The sequence below is a fragment of the Dama dama genome, chromosome 15 (genome assembly GCF_033118175.1).
Source record: "Dama dama isolate Ldn47 chromosome 15, ASM3311817v1, whole genome shotgun sequence".
Taxonomy (NCBI): domain Eukaryota; kingdom Metazoa; phylum Chordata; class Mammalia; order Artiodactyla; family Cervidae; genus Dama; species Dama dama.
Genome location: NC_083695.1, coordinates 25,739,997 through 25,762,009, shown reverse-complemented (window position 1 = coordinate 25,762,009; position 22,013 = coordinate 25,739,997). Strand labels below are relative to the sequence as shown.

Genomic DNA, 22,013 nt, shown 5'->3' with positions numbered 1-22,013 from the left:
CTTTAGGTTTATTGTTAAGATAAAATAAGCAAAGAAATGTAGAAGAATCCAGCAGAGTGTTACTAATGAATCATATTAAGGCCTTGATTAAAAATGATTATCTTACCTTTCTGTTCTCAGAGAGAAGAATTCAAGGGTCTTGATTTGAGTCCAGATATTTCTGATATTTTTAATTTTCCAAAAGTATGCTTTCATCCAAACCACATTCATCATGGCTTTGTTAGTCTCTCAGATTTTTATTTAAACTTCAAGCTGGAAAGCGTCTTATGATTTCTTCTGATGGTTTTCATGATTTAGACATACAGCCCTGAAGTCAGATCTAGATCAACTCATTTGGTGGTTGAAAAAGTACAGTGATATCAATGAGGTCATTTTCATTTATGACCATATTGCTGAAATCATATTGCTTGGTACTTTTCTACAGGTATTAGCCTCTTTAGTGTCTTAGGATCAAAGAGTTGACTCCCACACTCTTCTAGGTAAAAGGAGGGGTTGAACTTAAAGTGTGACTTACCCTATGTGATTCTATTATCCCTTGAGTTCTTCAAAAGGCTTTGTAAAAACTTAAGTGATTACAATGATCACCTCCTTTGAAAAAATTGTCATATCCATGAACACAGTATGTTTCTCCATCTGTTTGTGTCCTCTTTGATTTCTTTCATCAGTGTTTTATAGTTTTCCATGTATAGGTCTTTTGTTTCTTTAGGTAGATATACTCCTACGTATTTTATTCTTTTTGTTGCAATGGTGAATGGTATTGTTTCCTTAATTTCTCTTTCTGTTTTTTCATTGTTAGTATATAGGAATGCAAGGGATTTCTGTGTGTTAATTTTATATCCTGCAACTTTACTATATTCATTGATTAGCTCTAGTAATTTTCTGGTAGAGTCTTTAGGGTTTTCTATGTAGAGGATCATGTCATCTGCAAACAGTGAGAGTTTCACTTCTTCTTTTCCTCTCTGGATTCCTTTTACTTCTTTTTCTGCTCTGATTGCTGTGGCCAGAACTTCCAACACTATGTTGAATAGTAGTGGCGACAGTGGGCACCCTTGTCTTGTTCCTGATTTCAGGGGAAATGCTTTGGAAGAATCAATATTGTCAAAATGGCTATTCTACCCAAAGCAGTCTATAGATTCAATGCAATCCCTATCAAGCTACCAACGGTATTTTTCACAGAACTAGACCAAAGAATTTCACAATTTGTATGGAAATACAAAAAACCTCGAATAGCCAAAGTAATCTTGAGAAAGAAGAATGGAACTGGAGGAATCAACCTGCCTGACTTCAGACTCTACTACAAAGCCACAGTCATCAAGACAGTATGGTACTGGCACAAAGACAGAAATATAGATCAATGGAACAGAATAGAAAGCCCAGAGATAAATCCACAAACCTATGGACACCTTATCTTTGACAAAGGAGGCAAGGATATACAATGGAAAAAAGACAACCTCTTTAACAAGTGGTGCTGGGAAAACTGGTCAACCACTTGTAAAAGAATGAAACTAGAACACTTTCTAACACCATACACAAAAATAAACTCAAAATGGATTAAAGATCTAAATCTAAGACCAGAAACTATAAAACTCCTAGAGGAGAACATAGGCAAAACACTCTCCAACATAAATCACAGCAAGATCCTCTATGACCCACCTCCCAGAATATTGGAAATAAAAGCAAAAATAAACAAATGGGACCTAATGAAACTTAACAGCTTTTGCACTACAAAGGAAACTATAAGTAAGGTGAAAAGACAGCCCTCAGATTGGGAGAAAATAATAGCAAATGAAGAAACAGACAAAGGATTAATCTCAAAAATATACAAGCAACTCCTGCAGCTCAATTCCAGAAAAATAAATGACCCAATCAAAAAATGGGCCAAAGAACTAAACAGACATTTCTCCAAAGAAGACATACAGATGGCTAACAAACACATGAAAAGATGCTCAACATCACTCATTATTAGAGAAATGCAAATCAAAACCACAATGATGTACCATTACACGCCAGTCAGGATGGTTGCTATCCAAAAGTCTACAAGCAATAAATGCTGGAGAGGGTGTGGAGAAAAGGGAACCCTCTTACACTGTTGGTGGGAATGCAAACTAGTACAGCCGCTATGGAAAACAGTGTGGAGATTTCTTTAAAAATTGGAAATAGAACTGCCATATGACCCAGCAATCCCACTTCTGGGCACACACACCAAGGAAACCAGATCTGAAAGAGACACGTGCACCCCAATGTTCATCACAGCACTGTTTATAATAGCCAGGACATGGAAACAACCTAGAGGCCCATCAGCAGATGAATGGATAAGGAAGCTGTGGTACATATACACTATGGAATATTACTCAGCCATTAAAAAGAATTCATTTGAACCAGTCCTAATGAGATGGATGAAGCTAGAGCCCCTTACACAGAGTGAAGTAAGCCAGAAAGATAGAGAACATTACAGCATACTAACACATATATATGGAATTTAGAAAGATGGTAACGATAACCCTATATGCAAAACAGAAAAAGAGACACAGAAATACAGAACAGAATTTTGAACTCTGTGGGAGAATGTGATGGTGGGATATTTCAAAAGAACAGCATGTATACTATCTATGGTGAAACAGATCACCAGCCCAGGTGGGATGCATGAGACAAGTGCTCCGGCCTGGTGCACTGGGAAGACCCAGAGGAATCGGGTGGAGAGGGAGGTGGGAGGGGGGATCGGGATTGGGAATACATGTAAATCCATGGCTGATTCATATCAATGTATGACAAAACCCACTGAAATGTTGTGAAGTGATTGGCCTCCAACTAAAAAAAAAAAAAAAAAAAAACAAAGAAAAAAACTATAGAGGCTATCAATACACACACACACACACACACAAAAATTGTCATAATCCAGACTCAAGTGTAAAGTATCAAATGATTGGCTGTTTGATGAATGCTGGTCTGGTCTAAGTAGTGAACAAATGGAGACTTAATTCATTTGAAATAGATGAACAACTTAAGTTCAGGACTGTGTCTCCACTGAAACAGCAATTTTCTTCATGTTCAAGATTTATCTGCCTAAGATGTCCTATGTGACTATATGTTTGACCTTATTTTCTTATACATTATAGATGTACTCTTTTTATCTTACATTAGGGTATGTATTTTGTATTCTGTCTTAGCTTTCTCAAGATGTATTTTAATTGCTGTAGCTTTAAGGGATATATGTTGGAGAAGACTCTTGAGAGTCCCTTGGACTGCAAGGAGATCAAACAAGTCAACCCTAAAGGAAATCAGTCTTGAATATTCATTGGAAGGACTGATGCTAAAGCTGAAGCTCCAGTACTTCGGCCATGTGATGAGAAGAACTGACTCATTGGAAAAGATCCTGATGCTGGGAAAGATTGAAGGCAGGAGGAGAAGGGCACAACAGAGGATTAGATGGTTGGATGGCATCACCAACTTGATGGGCATGAATTTGTGCAAGCTCCAGGAGTTGGTGATGGACAGGGAAGTCTGGCGTGCTGCGTGGAGTCCATGGGGTCACAAAGAGTCAGACATGACTGAGTGACTGAACTGAACTGAACTAAGGGGTATAATACCCAAGCATCTTAGTTTCATCATATGAAATAATTCATAGAGTGGTATATTCTAAACATTGGAAAAGAAAAAAAGACATCGTTTGTGAAACTAAGAGGGATAATAATGGTACCCAAAGGCAGTTTTGAATTATTTTTCAAAAGATTAAAAGGAGAAAATTCACCAATGCTCTATTGGGAATATAGAGAAATATATCTTTATTTCACCCTTCTTTATTATCTATATTTTTCTTCCATGTATTCATTCATTAAAAACATATTTTCCACACACCTATTTTTTGCTAGAAACTATGTGAGACATTCAGGTTATAAAATTGAGGACAATGCTAGATGCCTTCTCACTCTATGTTAAAATGAGAAGATACATGTATTCATCAGGTTAACCATTTTTCTAACTGCTATGATGAATTGAAGTGGCTCAGTGGCTCAGTAAAGAACTCACCTGCCAATGCAGGAGACATGGGTTCAATTCCTGGGTTAAGATCCCCTGGAGAAGGAAATGCCAACCCACTCCAGTATTCTTGCCTGGGAAATCCCATGGATGGATGAGCCTGGCAGGCTGTAGTCCACTGGGTCACAAAAGAGTCAGATACAACTTAGTGACTGAAAAACAAAAATATTCGAATCAACCGGACTTGACAGATTTTCCAAATCTCTCCTACCATTGAGTACTCCTTGCTATTGTTGTTCAGTCACTAAATCATGTTTGACTTTTTGTGACCCCATGGACTGCAGCATGCCAGATTCCTCTGTCTTCCACTATCTCCTGGAGTTTGCTCAAATTCATGTCCATTGAGTTGGTGATGCTATCTTACCATCTCATCCTCTGCCACCCCCTTCTCCTTTTGCTTTCAATCTTTCCCAGCATCAGGATCTTTTTTAGTGCAAAGGAAACATTTCTTCCAGATTAATGTAAATGTTATGCTTTCAGTTTAAGCATAAACTCCAAAAATCTTAAAACTTACATATTATCTGTCCAAGTATGTGACAAATTAACCCTCTAATTGACAAGCAATGGAAGGCATACTTAAAAAGTAAAATGCCTGCACCTCTGGTGACAGGGAAAATCCTTGATAAACTATTGATGCTGCCATCTTGCAACTCATGTTACAGTGACACTTAACTAAAGCCTAAACCAATCAAAAAATTAAATTTAACGTCAGGCCAGTAATTCTCATAAAGAACTGCATACAGGATCATTTGTACAATTTTATGAAGCTATAGGTTAGTGGGCCTCTCCCTCAAAGATTGATTCCAGGGGTCTGTCATTTAAAAAAAAGTCTGTAGTACACAACATGTTGTTTACTTCATTTTCTGGAAATATTTTGAAATGTTTGACAGTTAAATGTGATGGTTACATTTTTTCTAAAATGTGACTCTTTAAATAATTTATAGGACTTGGAAACTAGAAAAAACAAGGCTCAGAAAATGGATCAAAAACCTTGTCAATAATGCCAAGAACAGAGTATTGATTCTTGGATGCGGGGTGGGGGGGGTATATGCATATGTGTGTGCATGCGTGTGTGCACTCATTTTTGCTTTCCATAATTTGAATTGTGTTATTGTATATTTTCCTCATTTTAAAATGTATTTGAATTCTGTTCTCTCCACTTCTGTGTTATCAGCTCAGCTAAGATAATCCCACTGAGCATGCTATTGCAGATTCTTTCAGAATACTGTCTGCAGCATCATTCCTTCTCTGAGTATCAGACCAATACTGACATTGCTCTGGCAGTTACTTGATTGTAGTAAGGCCTTAAGGGATAATCAGAGAAGTATGAATTGCCATCAAATCCTGTATATGATTTAGAATTCAACCTTAAATCTTAGGAAAATACTGAGCATGACTCCTATTTCTTAGACTCTTTTTCTTTTTCTTTCTTTCTTTCTCTTCCCTCCTACCTCTTCTCCCTCTTGCCCTTGCTTTCATCCTTCCCCTATTTTTTGTTTTAGTGACCACAAATTTATTTTCTTATATTTCAGAATTAAGCATTTATAGCCTTGAGCAAGTGAATTTTAATGTATAATAATACTGCCTACTTGTTTCACTAAGGATGCTAGAAGAATTTATAACTCTTTAGAAAGCATTAAGCTCCTTGGTGTGGAGGAGGAGGAAGAATATGAATGCAGTCATTATGTACCTCAATAAATAAATACATATTTAAGCTTATATATACACACACATATGTATATACATTCACATACACTCATACCACCAATTGATTGTGTCCTTGAAGTTTAATGTACCACGACTGTTTATTGCACACTCAGTTTCTGTATGAAAACCTCAGCCTATTTTCAAGTCTGACTGTACTTGTTTCTGGACTCCTTTATATAAACAAAGTGAGATCTTAAAGTACTGCAATAATAATTTATAATGATCATAAACAATATTGAACATTCAGTATTTTCTAGAAACTGAATTATGTTCTAGTCCATCATGTTACTTTATCTTCACAATAACCCTAAGAATTAGGTAATATTTTTTTCAATTTTAAGATGAGGAAACTTAGCTTATTTCAAGTCACTTTGGGTTGCCTAAAGAAGGGTTCACAATAAGCAAGAGTTAGAAAACTATAGAATAGTTGTCCTGAATTTTTATAAAAGAAATAAATGAGTAATAGAATTTATTATCACTTTTTACACAATAAAATAGGGTATCTTCCTATGGGTCTGGTTTAAAGACAGTTCAGCTTAGAGAAGGAAAGTTATTTCTATCACCCCTGAGAATTTGAAGAGTGTATCTTTGCTAGGGCCAGTTTAAGAGAGTATCTTACTCTTACACATGATTAAAATAGGATCAAACGTGATCTTTACTTGAAATTTAGAAGAAATCAGTGTATGTGTAATTACACTAAACCCTATTAGCACAATGACATTGTATATTCAAAATCAGGAAAGTGTAACTAGAGTTAGCGATATGTATTGTGTCAATCCAGAGTAACAGATGTGAAGTAAAATGGAGGTATCCAAAATGCCACAGAAGTTTTATAAAAAAATATAAAGGGTTTGATAGGATGAGGGATAAGTTTGTGAAGAAAGAAGATAACAAATAGTAGACAGAAAGAAGCAACCTTTGTTGCACCCCAGCTATGTCTGTGGGCTAAGCACTTATTTAAACATCTTAGTACAACTGAATCTCACAACAATCTTCAGGATTATGTCTCATTATCCAAAATTGTGTTCTGAAGAAACAAAAGTTTAAGAGGAGACACCTATTCCCCAACAAGCTAACTGGAGAGGCAGAATTCAAATTCAGGTCTGCATTGCTCAACAGTTTATGGTCTTTCTCCTACTTGACACTGATCTAAGATAGTTGGTTTCCCTTCACACAGGATGGAAATTGATTGGAAACATGCACAAGTTACACACACATACACAAACCTTCCAGAAGTTTAAACTTCCAAAGTGACTAAATAAATAAAAACAAAGCAAGCTGTTTCTAAGAGTGTACAATATAGGGCTGCCAAGCCTCCATCCTTCCTTTTTTTAAATGTTTACCCTTTCTATTATTATTTGTCTTCAAACTGAAGTATATATATATCCCCCAAATGATTAAGTACTCCTATTTCTTTCTTAGTTTCCATTTAAACTATAACACTGTATACGTAACTGTTTATTTTTTAAAATATCATCCAGCTGCTTGCCTTACAGAATGCAAAATGCTACCAGCAAGTGTTTTGAACACTCCCCCACTTTTTTTTTTTCATGATAAGGAGAAGTCAGTTGTGGTGGTTTTGCAAGAACACTATCAGTCCCCTGTTAAAGAAAAGTACACAAGTATGTGGGCGTGAATGGTAGGCTTATTGCTTCCTGCAGTATCACTAACAAAAATGCTACTTGTGATTTCTGAGGAGCAATTGTTCTTAATTTCTGTTAGGTCACTTTATTTTTAAATTGCACAAAGTACTGGGATTGGTGATGAAGCTCTGTCTCACCACAGAACTTGGGTTATATAATAGAATATAGCCCGAGTAATAAACAAAGACATTTATAAAAAACAGATCACAGTAGGGACCCCAGACAGCTTGCAGTTGCAAAATAACAGGGCTCAAGAAAGGGAATTTGATCAATTGAGTTTATTCTGACATTACATGGTGATAAATCAAGAGAAAAAATTATGAAAAGCCTTTCTGAAGAATACTAGGGAAGAATACACAAAAAATACCTAATAATGAAATATGTGATTGTATAGAAATTCCCTCATGGTGAACTCATGCTGTTATTACTTAAGAAGAAAAATAAATTTCCTGTGATCATAGCTGCAGGTTGTTGCAGCAAAGAAGGACTGCATGTAGAGATCAACATTAGATAACTACTCAGCACACTGGGCGCCTTGGTGAGGGGGAAGATATTAATATCTAATAAGAGTTGGTTGAAATTAATGCGGAGTGATAGGAGATGCTCAGTGCAAGTGTTGGAGAACAAAATAGTGCTGGTTAAAGATCCATGAGCTGAGAAAGAATCTGAAGCCATCAGTGTTTAGGAGATTGGTAGTTTTGCGCCACAGTGTAAGCTAACGGTTTCAAGTTCCCACGCCTGGAGTGGCCCCAGTGGAATGAATGCTCTTCACAACCTTGAAAGTAAGTGAAGGGCCTGTGTGTAGAGCAAGGTTTGAGCGAAACCAGAGCTATTCTGAGGAGGTAGGTCCTGACCCTTTCCCGTCTTCAACAGCTACGTGTATATACAGGAGACCTTCCATTTTCACTTTGGGATGTTTGTCATGAAACCTAAATGTTTATATTCTGGATTTCTCACCAGAGCTTTGTAGCAAAGGAATCATAGTTTAAAACTGAGACTGTGTAAACTTTAATACTAAATTAATTCTCATTAAGTACTTTATATTTGTAATAACGATTTTGCTGTGCAGTACTTGTATTTGCATTAATGACTGGTATCAGTGAATTATTGCCACAGAGGGACTTAAGGGAATGGTAACCTGGAACTGAGAGAAATAACAAAAAACAGATTAAAAAATTAGTTTGAAATATAGGAAAATAGAATCACAATAGAGACACAGTGAGGACGGATGTTTGTTGCTGCTGTTGATATGTTTTGTTTTGCTCATATCCAACTAGATTTTGGCCTATCACTGTTAATTTTTCTCCATTCATTTAAAACCATGTATGTACTAGGTTGTGGTGAGATGGTAGTAAGCAGAGCAGACTGAGTCCTTACCTCAAAGAATAGATAGTTCAACAGTTTACTTCCCAACTCAACAACCTTTGCTAAAATAATGTATGATGAGCATTATATAGTGAAAGTAGAGGGCATCAGGAAATGCTTGGCAGAGGAACTCAAGCCAATCTAGGGGATTTGTAAGCAAGACACTTCCCTGAATAAAAGATGTTTAAGCTGAAATTGGGGGGAAAAAAAAAAGCAATGGAAGTAGGTTAACTATGTAGACTAAACCCCAAAGTTCATGTTAAATTATTAAGTTCTAAGAAAATTTAATTTCTCATTTTTTGTGTGTTTTAATATCTTATGGGTTTTTTTTTTTTTGGTTGGTTGGTTTTTATTTTTTATTTTTCATTTATTTTTATTAGTTGGAGGCTAATTACTTTACAATATTTTAGTGGTTTTTGTCATACATTGACATGAATCATATGGTTTTAATAATAGTTATTCCATTTATTTGTCACCTGTAAACACCTTGATGTGTGGTAGCCGCATAGTGGTTACAAATTGCTACTCAGAGAAAAACATCCTTCTGATCATTTTTGCTTTCTTTTTCTTTCAGACTTTATTGGGACATAATTAATATACTATAAACATCACCATTTAAAGTATTTTAAATATTCACAAGAGTATGTGATCATTACCACTTCAGATTGTAGAACATTGTTGCCATCCCATTTCATACCAATGCCATCCGATGAAATGCCATGTCATTTTATACCTCAGTGGGTATGAAACCACATACCCATTAGCAGTTATGGCTCCCAACCCATCTTCCACTCTCTCCTTTAGGAACCATTAATCAAATCTCTATCTCTATACATTTGGCTATTCTTGAATTCCAAATAAATAGAACCATATAATATGTGGCATTTTGTGATTGACTTGTTTCACTTAGTGTAATATTTTCAACGTTTACCATGTTGCAGTATATATTAGTACTACATTCCTTTTTATGCCAAGTAATATTCCTTTGTTGGGATTTACCATGTTTTGTTTATTTATTCATCACTAGATATGTTTCTTGGTCATTACGATTGTTGTTGCTATGAATACTTGCTTACAAATTTTTGTGTAGAAATATGTTTTTCATTTCTCTTGGGTATGTACTGTTGAGTGAATTGGGTCCTACTTCCCATTGCTTACAAAACCAATACTCAGATTCTTTAACGTCTCAGCCACCAGGAAAGCCCTATATAAAAAAAAGTCTCCTTTAATCAAATTGCTGGCGATCTAGGGAGATAGTCGACTCAACGTCCCCCAAACACCATGTCCAAAGATTCTGCTGGATTATGAAAACATTTAGAGGAAAGAAGGGAAGTAATCTCAGTTAATCATTGAGATGGAGGTCAAGGTCATCACCATCCCCCTCTATGCAGGCTCAGTGAATTCTTGTGATATTCTTCTAGGTACTATCTTATTCACACAGTTTGGTCATGAGATTACTGGATGAGAAACTAGGGAAAAATTTGGTCATCTGTTAACTACTTATTCTTCATTTCTACCATTATAATCTATGGAAAGAACTGACAAGTTAGGCAATGTATTGTTTGATTAAAAGATCTGAAAGGTGTGCTGGGGGGGAGATGAGTAAGCATGGGAGTGCCTGGCTTAAATTTTAGTTACAGTATGGCTTTGCTAAAGTGACAAGAAAAGGAGCTTCTCTGTCCATGGGATTCTCCAGGCAAGAATAATGGAGTGGGTTTCCATCCCCTTCTCCAAGGGATCTTCCTGACCCAGGGATTGTGCCCTGGTCTCCAGGATTGCAGGCAAATTCTTTGCCATCTGAGCCATAGTGAAGCCCCCCTGCTGAGGGCAGTTTCCTGGCAAAGAGCTGCTTACATAAGTACTTAGGAGAGGAGTTGCTGGGTCATATTGGTAACTCTGTGCTTACTGAGGTACTACCAGAGTACCATTTTGCATTTCCAACAACAGCGTGTTGCTTTCTTTTTATAGACTCCAGAAGAACTAGAGGATGTTTCTGACCTGGAAGAGGATCATGAGGTCCGCAGTCACACCAGCATTCAGACTGAAGGGAAAACTGACCGGGTGAGTCACTTCCCTGAGGGGAGAGTTGTGTGTTGGGCCCTCTCCTTATCACTCCAGGAAGTGCTCCAGGTGGGACCCCTGGATCTAGAACTGCTTCTGTAAAGCCCAGAGACAGAAGTCTCAGGATGCTGGGCAGCATTGTGAGGGGAATGAGTTCTTCTGCCTTGAGAGCTCTCAGTGAAGCCATTTCTCACAAGGCAATGACTTACCCCATGCCACTTGTGGTCATTATAGTAGCCATGAGAATATCAAAGTGAAATATGTACCTGTTTGTTTAGAGTGAAAAAGAGAATCCATGAAGTTGTAAATATACTCTGAAGTTCTAGGAGAAAATAATCAAATTCTGAGGCAATATGCCTCTATTTTCTCCCTTTCTATAATGCTTCCTTCTGCCCACCTCACAATACATACACACTCACACACACACACATACACATGTCCCTCCAAAGATGTTAATCGGTTTTTTAAATACTCTGAGATGTTTGACTGTGCTTGGGAATTTGTGGAACCTTGATTTCCTAGCCACTGATAACTTGCAACTGCAGAACGGACTCTATAGCATGTAGGTCTAAAGCCAGGTAGTATAACATGGTGTCTGAGCCTCCCTGGGGATGCATCTGAATCAGCCACTTCCTTGCTGGGCTCCTGGGGAACTCACTTAGACTTTCTCTACCTCTGTCTCTCGATTTGTAAAGTGAGGGTACTAATAGTATTCTCTACATGAGGATTGCTGTGGGAATCAACTAAATTAATGAAAAGCATTCTTAACCTAGTGCCTAGCTCATAGTAAGTTCTCAATCATTACTTATTGTTATTGAGAACTTACTAGGTAGCAACAGGGTCATTGTTATCACTACAGCAATTAGCATCATTATGATTATTGCTATTATTAAATTCAATGTCATAAAATTTGCAGATGTATGAAACAGATTCATTTAAGAACATCCCATGTTGGGAATTCCCTGGAGGTCCAGTGGTTAGAACTCTGTGCTTCCATTTCAAAGAGCATGAGTTTGATCCTTGGTCGGGGAACCAAGATCCCACAAGATAGATGTATGTGCTAAGTCATTTCAGTCATGTCCGATTCTGTGAAACCCTATGGACTGTAGCCTACCAAACTTCTCTGTCCATGGGATTCCCCAGGCAAGAATACAAGAGTGAATTGCCATGCCCTCCTCCAGGGGATCTTCCCACCCCAGGGATTGAACCCATGTCTCTTACAACTCCTGCATTAGCAGGCAGGTTCTTTACCACTAGCGCCACCTGGGAAGCACAAGATGCACAGCAGGACCTAAAAGAGAAGGTCACATGTTTTCAAATATTCAGATAGCCTAGAACTGGTATATGTCAGTTACAGTACCTGTGTTTCATTAGAATTGTTGGTTTTCTTGAGTTTCCATTTCTTGCTGATTATTTATCAGTCCTATAGCAGCCAGTTTGTGTTGGGAACTATCTGGGGACACACAGCACCTGGAGTTAGTTTCCTTCAGCCTGGTAGACATTCTCAGTAAGAGATCATATCTGAAAAAGGGCAGTGAGTTTGGAAATGAATGTTGGCAGTGGTAACTTTGCTCATGCTCTCAGTAAAGTGAATGATTGATTCACTTGGGCTGCTTGCTGCTGAGCCTGTGGAGGTGGAGCCCCTGAGATGGAGGGTATGTACTTACAAAATAACTGATAGGAGGGGATTTTCTTAATGTAAAGGCAGCACCTTTCAGGATGCTGGGATTAGTATAGACATGTCATAGTTCATATTCTGGCTTATCACATGTGAATAATAAAACATTTGGATAAGACCCTTACAATCTAGAAACTTTAAATTTCTTCATCTGAAAAAATGAGAATAACACCACAACTTCTCACAGCAATGTTGCTAACATCACAGAATACAATGCATATGAGAATGTTTTATAAACTTTAAAAATATATGCCAAAGAGATAAGGTTCTTATTACCAGTATTATTATTTATATTTTTGTGCTTGGAAAAAGGGACAACTGGATGACCACTTGCCCATGGTAGGTTATAAAACTGAAAATCCCTGTGGTCCCAGATCTTAAGTGTCTTTCATAGAAGCCTCTGCTTCTCACCTTGTGGCAGTCACCCTGAAAGAGCTCTGAATCCTAGATCTATGTTCCATTGTGGACAGTTTCCTGACAGTTGGTTCATTTGGAATGCCCATGGGTTATACGCTCACCAATATCTAGAAAAAGACAGATCCGTCACCATCAAATCTACTAGAAGCCACATTATATTCAACCTGGCCACTCTCTGATTTGTTTATCTCACAGGCATACTTTCCTGTGAGGCAAACTTGCCTGCCATTACTATGTGCAACCCCTCAGGAAGCTGCTCAGATAGTCTAATACATACACAATCTTAGGTGAGATGCTTAACATCCCACAGAACAACTCTTGACCAACACTCTTCCATTGCTTGGATGGACCAGTGAGAAGTGAATTTTCCACAGGTCCTTAAAAGTTTCCCAGGGTATCAAGCTAATCCCAGCAGCAGTGAGCAACTTGATAGTGTATCTTTGGTTTGGCTCTTCTTTCTTCCCTGATTCCTTCTTAGGCTCCTGGTTCTATTCCTTAAGATTTATTCCCAAAATAAACTAACTTCCATTCTTAGTCTCTGCTTTTAGGGTAAAACAAGGAAAGACACTGACTTAACATACACAGTTTATTTAGCTACCACATTGACTATGCGGTATTTTTATTATTATCCCAGTTGCACTAGGTAAGATCACTGAGACTCAGATTAATATAACTTGTCCAGTAAATGGATCATGTTTTCACATTAAGAACAGTGGTGATTACCACATGACAGTTTACTTAGGACAAATAGTTAGCAGAATGAATCATTTACTAACAAGCACACAGAGAACCACCACCACAACAAACCTGATAAATCATCCATGGAATGAAAAACAGAATAAAGGTGCTGCAGCAGTCTGAAAAAAGAGGAAGACTATAAAGGGTAATAAGTGTGGATAACACCAATAACATCCTATTATTGAATATATATATATATTGTAAGTTTATGACAACAGATTCTGTTCTCATATCTGAAGTTTATATGACTAGGGAAGGAAAATGGTTTAAATCTATCCTTTACCTGTATCACCTGACCAAAGGTAAGATCATATTTAGATATGTTCTCTCCCAGGCATCTTATACCCTAATAGTCCCATATTTCTTATAATTACATCCCTATGCTTTGAATATAGTCATAAATTCAGTCTTATGACCATTTGAGACTTTGTCTCTGCATTCAATATAGCATTTCCTGAACTTTGTGTCCATTGGACTGAGTATATCTTTTGACATATTTCCCAAGAATCATTAATTTGGAAAGGTATCATAAGATTTCAAAGTCAGAATCTGTCAAGACGTATTTGAATACTCATGCCATGCTCAATGAAGAATTCCTGGTCACTGAACAAGACAAGTGTTTGATTCCTTTTTGTTTGCAGCTGTTACGAAGGAATGAATGCCTTTTCAGTACTTGGATTATGCAGACTCTGCTATATCAAACATGTACTAGAACCAATTTCAGGCAGTGTTTGGTAACGGAGTGGCAGTTATTTATTATCAACTTACTTTATGCGTCGTACTTCCAGTGGCTTTGGCTCAACATCATCTGTTACTGCTGTCATTGGTGGCAAATGCCACTGGGCATTGTAAAGGTCTGTAACCAACAAATAATGATTTGCATTCCACACTCAATGAGAGCAAAATCCTAAGAGACCAATAGTGCATGCCTTATGAGATGGCAAAGGAATAGCAGTGGAAATTAGTGGTTATCTTAATTATTAAACATGAATACTCACTGGACCCACACCTGGTTCTACCCAATGATCAGGCATCCCAGAGTGATACAGGAGAGTGGGTTTGCTATAAGTTTATAGAGCATTCTTCAGAGTTTTTGTTTATTCTGTTCATGCCCTTAGCAAGGATGAAATAGACATCTTTTATTTTAAAAACTCAAATTGGAGAGACATTAAAATAGACTCCTAAGATAATAAAACTCTTAAACTTAATAATAATATTTTTTATAAGTTCTAAAAAAACCTTCTTAAAGATTTTATTAAATATAAGCTAAGATGCATTTTCTTTTTAAACAGAGCTGTGCCAGTTATCATGAACACTTTAGAGAATGTTTCCAAACTGTTATTTTTGTTCAGTCGCTAAGTCATGTCCAACTCTTTGTGACCCTATGGACTGCAGCACGCCAGGCTTCCCTGTCCTTCACTGTCTCCCGGAGTTTGCTCAACTCATGTCCATTGAGTCAGTACTGCCATCCATCTCATCCTCTGTCATCCGCTTCTCCTCCCGCCCTCTATCTTTCCCCATGAACAGTTTCCAAGTTGGTGTTTTATCCAAGAGAAGCCCTGATGTTTTTTTTTTTTTTTTCCTTGATTTTACTAATCAGGGAATTAGACTCAAAAAAATTTCAGTAGTTAAGCAAGTCCTGTAGAAATAGAAGCAAGTTCCAGGTCATCTGGTACTAGCCACACACATTCTAGTACAGCAGGCTTGTAAATGTGGGTTGAATTTCATCATCCCTTAAGATCTCATTGCCCAACTATTGCCACAGTCAGTGTTAAGGTGTCGATATTATAATTCCTCTATCAGAAGATGACTCATGAAACTTAAGACCATAAGGCTTAGTATCAGATCTATTTAAGCCTTACACATTTTCAAATGTCCCAATACTACAGTTTTCCATCAATAACTAAATCAGATGGTTGGTTACTATTTGGAAACTACATAGTGATGCTTAGAACCTGAAAATTTCCCTAGTGAATTACTTTGTGTTGATGACATGGATTCTACTTAAGTAGAATCACAGCATGGAGGACCTTTTTGGGTGACACTCTGAGGTCTCCAAACATAGAATCCAGAGACAGAGGCAGTTACTCCTCATTCAGCCTCTTATCACTTGGCTTCTTTGATATTTCAATGAAGGGAACATTCTAATTTCTAGAAAGTTTCCCTAGGTTATTGTCTGCAATATGGGCAGCAGTAACCATAGATACTCAGGAAATTGCAAGTGGCAGGAGGGTGGTAGCTAAAAGTATATTCCTCAAGTCTACCTAAGGGACAACTGTGGGTTTAGAAAGACTCAGTAAAATGAGTTGAAAGAGTTTTGTGAATAGAATGGGTAAGCAAGTGGCTTACCTTTTGTGGCCCTGCTGTAGATATATAATGTAGACGTTAAATGTGTGGACTTTTTTTTTTTTTTTCAATTATTTTTATTAGTTGGAGGCTAATTACTTTGCAACATTGCAGTGGGTTTTGTCATACATTGACATGAAACAGCCATGGAGTTACATGTATTCCCCATTCCGATCCCCCCTCCCACCTCTCTCCCACCCGATTCCCCTGGGTCCTCCCAGTGCACCTGGCCCGAGCACTTGTCTCATGCATCCCACCTGGGCCGGTGATCTGTTTCACCATAGATAATATACATGCTGTTCTATGTGTGGACTTTAGATACACACAAACTTTGGTTCAAATTGGGGTTCTACCAATTAGCATCCGAAGGACTCTGGGAAAGTTAGTTTATATTTCTAACTTTCAGTTTCCTCATCTGTAAAATTGTGATAATAATAATATCTATTATTACTAATAGATTAAGTGGAAGAAATTAATAAAGGGAGTAAAAAATGCTCAGAATGAAAAAAATAGTATCTATTTTATAGCTTTTTGTGAAGATGAGATGTATGAAAAAATAAGTTCACTTCTCATGCAAAGGAAATACTCAGTAAACTTCGATTTTTACAACAGTGAATGTCAAGATGTGCATAAACTTGTGTGTGCTAATGTTACACATTTCCTTTTGAGTATTTCAAAGAACTTGGTAAATATAGATCTCTCAGTCTTTCAATATAAGATTACTTTGGTCATCTGGTTTTGTGGGGCTCGATATTTAGCAATCTATTACCAATATTTTTTTGAGTCCCCCCCACCACCCCTCAGGAAGGGGACTTTTCAGAAACTGCTTTAAGCAGTTAAGAGGGAGATGATATTAATGTGATTCTTAATGATGCTAGCAATTTTATGTAAATTTTTATTCATGTAAATAATGTGGATCTGAAATAATGATCAGAAAAAGCAACTTTTGATAGTAGGAACAAAGCACTTTACCCCAAAAGTGCCAATTTCTTATTTCCTTCAATGATTGTGGAATGCCTGGCTCTGCACTGGGAGCTTTTCTTTTCTGTGGAATTGTGGTAGCTTGGTGATCTGGTGATCTGTTAGTTTCCATCTTTCTCCAGAGTCCTCAGTTACCTTCACTAAGATATATAGGGCTTAATTTCCTAGTTTTATGGTACATATTCATAAAAAAGAAAAAAAAAAAAAAAACCCCAGTCATCTTGGTATTTTATAGGCTGTATGTTTGTTGGTGACTGTTTTGCAAGTAGTCATTTAAAATCACCTACTCTTTCTCTACCTCTCTTCACAAAGGACAGATGTTCTAGTGTCTTCCCTCTGCCAAAACAGCTGGAAAACCAGTAAGATCTAAAGGCAAAATAACAAATTTTGTTCTGCCTTACACAATTTAAACTGTGATTATAATTTCTTATAGATAGGGAGTGAAAAAGGGAACTTACTTAACACTACTGACTAAGGCTAGGTTTTTATTTGAAAGTATTTGAAGTTGTGGTCTCTAATTGCTGAAATCCAATGGAATAAATATAGCATTAAAATGAACAATTAAAATTTTATAATTTCAACTATAGACATTTATTTCAATATGATAAAGTTATACTTTTTAAAGATACATTATTCATCATATTTATAGATGATCCAAAATGAAAGAAACTGTAATTTTTTGTCAGTTTGATGGCTAATATTTGTCCTATCTTTAATATTATACCCACTGAAGAATATATACTTTGTAAACCTACCCTGCCTTAAAGAATACCATTGAGAAAATTAAACTTATATATGCTTTATAAATAGAAGTAAATTAGGACAGAAATAAGAACAGTTGCCTAGGTTACTGGAACAACCTCAAAACGTCAACAGCAGCAAATGAATTGGAGCATACCAAATCTTAAAATACTGGAGATGATTCTTGGTATTAAAAAGTGCCTCAAATTTCATGTTGGTGATAGGTAGAACATGTTCATTTTTGCTTTTTAACATGCAGTCCACTGAATATCTTCCACCGTGAGAACAAAATATCACCATGAATGAGTGGTGTATTTTAAAAATTGGAAACATTTTAATAGTCCTATTATCAGAATACACTCTCCATAATTCAAATTTATACTGAATTACCATGCAGAATATGAAGAAGATATGCCCTCAGTACCTTGTTAATATAGTTTGGTTTAGGTTGCTATGAACAGCACAGGGCTGGTAAGCCTGAATGAAATGCCATTACTCAGCAGCATTACACTAGGCAGTGCATGCCATCATCATTTGTTTTCACAATTGCTATTCTGTATCTGGTGATAACTCTGCTTTCCTACCTTTCTGAGTGATCATTCTCAGTGCTTCATGGTTTTCTTTTCCTCTGTCTGTTCCTATTGAGGGTTCACTACAGTTCTGATGTAAGCTCTGGCGTCCTCAAGTTTTTCCAAGCTTTTCTTGGATATGCTCATTCAGTCCCAAGACTTCAGATGTCATATATAGAGTGGCCAACTCCTGTCTCCTGAACCCTGGCTGCATATATTGGCAGGCCTGTAGGCTTCTTTGCCTTGTGTAGCTCACAGGTGCCTGTGAAATTCACTGTTTCCAAGCCTGAATGCATCATTTTACCCACAAATATAACCTGACTCCTAGATTTCTTATGATGCTGCTGTACATTCATGCACATGTCTGAACCTGTGAATTATTATTTTTACTCCTTCCTACAGCTAATCGTACAATTTGTTCTGATTTTATTATCATTTAAATGCTTTCTGAACTAACCCATTTTTTCACCACCTCCATTATACCACTTTCAAAGAAAATGTGCACTGGACAAGGTTATAAAGTAAAGAGGAAGACTTTACTCAAGACTCTGAGTCTTGGAAAGAGAGACCTGAACTCAGGCTGAGTTCAGGTTTGCTGAAAAAAGGGGTTGAATTTCAGAGAGGAGGCGAGGGGAATTGGAGGCCATCTATGTTTGCTAACTGGCTTTACCCAAAACAAAAGTGAACTTTATTTTCATGACAGGAGGTAATATACTTTTATAATGTGCAGCAAGGTGCCCTCTAAAGTTAAGCTCCTCCCCTTCCACAGAGACTGGAATTTAAGGCTCCATCTTCCTTGATGATTACATTTCAAAGGGATGGCTCCCAGGTCCCTGAGAAAGACAGTCCTGGGTTGTAAAACTGGCAAGAAGCATGGAAAATATTTACATCTCAAAGATACAAAGAAATTATTGTCAGTTTTATGAAGTGCATGCTCTGAGAAAGGGGAGGTCAGGGGCTGAGAGTCTGGAAGGAGGCCGTGTAACGCCTAGTCAAGGTATGTGTGTGTGCTGTGCTGAGTCGGTCAGTCACGTCCATGTCCAACTCTGCGACCCCATGGACAGTAGCCCACCAGGCTCCTCTGTCCATAGGGACTTTCCAGGCAAGAATACTGGAATGGGTTGCCATGCACTCCTCCAGGGGATCTTCCCAACCCAGGAATCTAACCTGGGTCTCTCCAGCATTGCAGGCAAATTCTTTACAGTCTGAGAGACCAGGCAAGCTGAGGGGAGTGTTAAGGTTGTCTTGGTCAGCACCTTATTCAGATACTGGCATCTCTTGCTTGATTACCTATAGCAGACTCTTAAATGGTCTCTTGTCTCTAGCTTTGTAAACTTTCGTTCCCTCACTTGAACTCATATGTTTCTAAAGTGCAAATCTCTCATCCGTCACCATGCATTAAACCCCTGGTAGGTCTCAGTGTCTCCCCATGCAACCCCTCAATGTCCTATGTACCTACAAGAGCTTCAGGATCTACTCATTGCTCCTCTCATGCCTCTTATTTCACCACTTTCCCTCCAAATGTGACCTTTTGTATGGAAATCATTCTCCCTAGGAGGCAGAGGCTCTCCCCATAGGTCTCTCTTTGAGGAACACAGTTATTTCCTCCACTTCCACAGTTATGTCCTCCCCTTCATCAATAAATACCTGCTCATCATTAGGATTTCAGATTAGCTTAGACTTCTGAAACACAAGTCCAAGTGGAATTTTCCCCAACATCCATCTGTAATATATGGAGAGCCCCACGTCATGATATTCATTTTTGTCCATATAATTTCCTAATGGCTTCCCCCCCCCATTCAATAAATCTAACTAAACCTCATTAGTGCAAAGAGCAAATTTTTGTCTCATTTAGAGTTATATATATATAGAGCCTCACACACTTCCTGGTAGAGATCCAGATGTAGATTTAGATATAGATGATGCAAAAAGGTAAGTATTGCCTTCCTTCTGTAAGACATCTTGCCTCAAAGGACACTAGGTCCTCAATATAGTAAGCCTAGTTGATTACATAAATTTCTTTCCTGATCTTTCTCCCTTCCAACAGTCATACTTACTTAAGACTGATAAATCTTACTGTAAATTGTTAGGTCACTACTCTGAAATATTCTGTGGCTCCCTACTACCCAGTACCTGCTAGTATAAATATTAATTGCTCTGCTTCTTGCCAAAGTTCTTCACAGTGCCTCCTTATTCTTGGTCCTCTAGGCATACAAATCCAAAAACTCTCTTTATTTGCTGAAATGACTCTTGTGTTCCTGGTGTTCCTGTGTTCCTTAGGAGTCTCCTTAAGACTATGATTTTTCCCCGTGTCCAAATTGTCTACCTTTTGTCCTTTGTCAAATGCAAAAGTTCTTTAAGATGAGCTCAATTCCTTTTATTTTAAAGAGGTTTTCTTTATTCTTAGACACTGTTGATTTAATGATACAAAAACTTCTGTTGAGCAGCAGTCTAAAGGATACTGTACTTATTCCTTTTTAATTTTTACATGCTAGAGCTACTAGGATCTATCTTTCTCTATCCACAGTGAAGTATTGTACTTGGAAGTGTCGACTTTGTTTCATACAACTTCTTTACCCAAATTGAAATTTAGTGTCATTCCTCTGACTTTATAAGTCACTGTGTAGAAATTTAGGCAGAGAAAATTAAAGTTCAAAGCATTGCTATTATTTTACCTAAAAAAAAACTGTGTATTGGAGTTATTTCCATAAATAGTTCTTAAATGTCAATTCAGGAAAGATAGTTACCAAATATCTTAATATATTCTCACTTATCAGACAGTGGAACTATATTAAAATATACACATTTCACCTTACCTTGGCTTTTGACAAGTTCTCAGGTAAAATTAATGGTTAGTAACTAACCTTTAATGCCTGGAATATTTGTCCCTTGTTTCTCATTGATTACCTTATTTATCTTTAGGAATAATAGATCTCCATTATTATTAGTGAGCCTAGCCTTCCATTGAGCTTTAAATATCAACAGTGTTTTCTACTCATCAATGCCTTCAGGGCATAGGAAAAAGCAAGTAGAAAAGCCTTAAGGAAGGAATGCTCTTGGAAGCAAGTATTAGTGAAGTGAGGGGGGTCTAAGACTAAAAATGAGGCCTGATCTTGTAGGGCATGTAAGCCATTGTAAGACAGTTAGCTTTTATCTTGAATAAGGTGGGAAGCTATTGGATAACTTTGAGTCAGAATGACATATGGCTTATTTTAAAGGGATCATTCTGAATATTGTGTTGAACACTCTCTGAGTATCGGTACAAGAGAAAGCAGGAAATTAGAAAACTACTGCTAGTTTCCAAGTAAGAAATGATGGAGGCTGAGATTGGTTTTAAAACTAGAGAGGTTAAAAGTTGTCAAATTAAGCATATATAGTGATGGGTGAATCAATGAATTCACTGAAGATTAGATACTGAGTATCAGAGAGAAGGGAGTCAAGGACAACTCAAGGTTTTTGCCTTGAGAACTGGGAATGTGGACTTACCATTTATAGTGTAATGAGGGAGATGAAATTGAGCAGATTAGAGATGGTAGAAGATGAGAAATTAATTTTGGATATGTCTAGTCTAAAAAGTCTATAAGACAAGCAACTGAAGATGTCAAATAGGCAGATTCGAAATTTACAAACTAGACTGGAATTCATTTCACATGCATAGCTTTATATTACAATTTTACAACCTTCTCAACTTATAGTGAAGTTTTATATGTTACAGGGTGACCATTTTTCCCT

The 22,013-nt window shown here is 37.3% G+C and overlaps 1 protein-coding gene across 1 annotated transcript in view; it reads left to right on the top strand.

Moving 5' to 3' along the window:
• The window catches only part of CTNNA3 (catenin alpha 3), a 1,844,203-nt gene that overhangs the window by 1,638,057 nt on the left and 184,133 nt on the right, over window positions 1-22,013 (top strand). The window contains exon 15 of the mRNA XM_061163003.1: window positions 10,719-10,811. Coding sequence (XP_061018986.1) covers window positions 10,719-10,811 — 93 coding nt within the window. The remainder of the gene's footprint in view (window positions 1-10,718; window positions 10,812-22,013) is intronic.